The sequence below is a fragment of the Carlito syrichta genome, unplaced genomic scaffold, assembly GCF_000164805.1.
Source record: "Carlito syrichta isolate Samal-C Ts95f unplaced genomic scaffold, Tarsius_syrichta-2.0.1 Scaffold314364, whole genome shotgun sequence".
NCBI classification, from domain to species: Eukaryota; Metazoa; Chordata; class Mammalia; order Primates; family Tarsiidae; genus Carlito; species Carlito syrichta.
The window spans coordinates 373866-375098 of NW_007258460.1; the positions used below are offsets into that span (position 1 = coordinate 373866).

Genomic DNA, 1233 nt, shown 5'->3' on the forward strand with positions numbered 1-1233 from the left:
GTTCAGTTCCTACCTCCAACAGTTCTCTGGCCCTGTAACACCACGGTCTGCACAGGAGAGTCTGGCTGTTTATTACCCTTCCTTTGGACCAGCCCCTTGCTCCAATGCATGAACACAGTCATCCACACAACATGAAAAGGCAAGGAAAAGACCCTCCCCAAGGGAAGGAGCAATAAGCGTCGATTCCAAAGGCCCAGCGTTGAATCCTTTGCCACTTCTCCGTTCTATAAACTTGGGCAAATCACTTTTCTTCTCAAATCTCTGCAACTGGGCCTCCAGTGAGTGCTTCACTCTCAGCCTGAGATGGAACTTTAGTCTTCCTCTCAAGATAAAGGACTCTGCGCACCGCGAGGTCATACACGATTTCCTAAAGTAATTAAGCCTCGACCTCACTAAGTTGGATTTTCTTCATTTCCAAAATAGAGTAACGATATCCACTTCTGCAGCCTAGCCGGGATGCACGTGCAAAGCTCCTCGCCCCGGTTGGCCTCAAGCGGCGCTAGCTCTCTGGCTGGCACTTGAGTGAGCGGCCCCTGGCAGCCCGAGGCTGCAGCAGCGAGCCTGGGAGAGCAGCCCTCGGAGGCTCGGGCAGCAGGAGGAGCGTGTGAGCTGTGGGCGTCCCTTTAAGAGCGGCTGGCCGGGCAGAGCCTCCGCCTCTCAGTCCGCGGATTGCCGAGGGTCACCTGGGGCTCGCGGGGCAGCCGGATCGCGGCGGGGTCGGAGCGTTGCCCCGTGCCAAGGAAGGTGGGAGAGGGGATCCGGACGCGGGGTGCCCCGGAGCCCTCTCAGCGTAGCCGTCCCGCGCCCCTCTGCGGCGGAGGATGCGGGAGCGCATCTGGACGCCGCTGTTGCTGCCGCTGCTACTGCCGCCGCCACTGTGGGGCGGCCCCCCAGGCAGCCCGCGCCGGGAGCTGGAGCCCGAACCCGGGCCTCTGCAGCCCTTCAACCTGCTCTACGCGAGCGGCGTGGCCGCTGTCACTACAATAAATCAAAATATTGCCTGGGTATAGTGGCACATGCCTTGGAGTCCTATCTACTTGCGAGGCTAAAGCGAAAGGACCACCTGAGTCCAGCAAATCAAGGCTGCAATAATCATGACTGTGCCACTGCACTCCAGCCCAGGTGACAAAGTGACACTCCTACTCAAATAATTAAAGAAATAAACCTCTAGAATTGTAGCTATTGTATTTTCTCATAGAAAAAATAATTATGACGTTTTAAATACTCAAAGTT

The 1233-nt window shown here is 56.5% G+C and overlaps 1 protein-coding gene across 1 annotated transcript in view; it reads left to right on the forward strand.

Annotated features, from left to right (window-relative positions):
- The first annotated feature begins 438 nt into the window (after nt 1-438).
- P3H2 (prolyl 3-hydroxylase 2) overlaps nt 439-1233 on the forward strand; it is a 178238-nt gene continuing 177443 nt past the window's right edge. The window contains exon 1 of the mRNA XM_021719296.1: nt 439-981. Coding sequence (XP_021574971.1) covers nt 822-981 — 160 coding nt within the window. The 5' untranslated portion in view covers nt 439-821. The remainder of the gene's footprint in view (nt 982-1233) is intronic.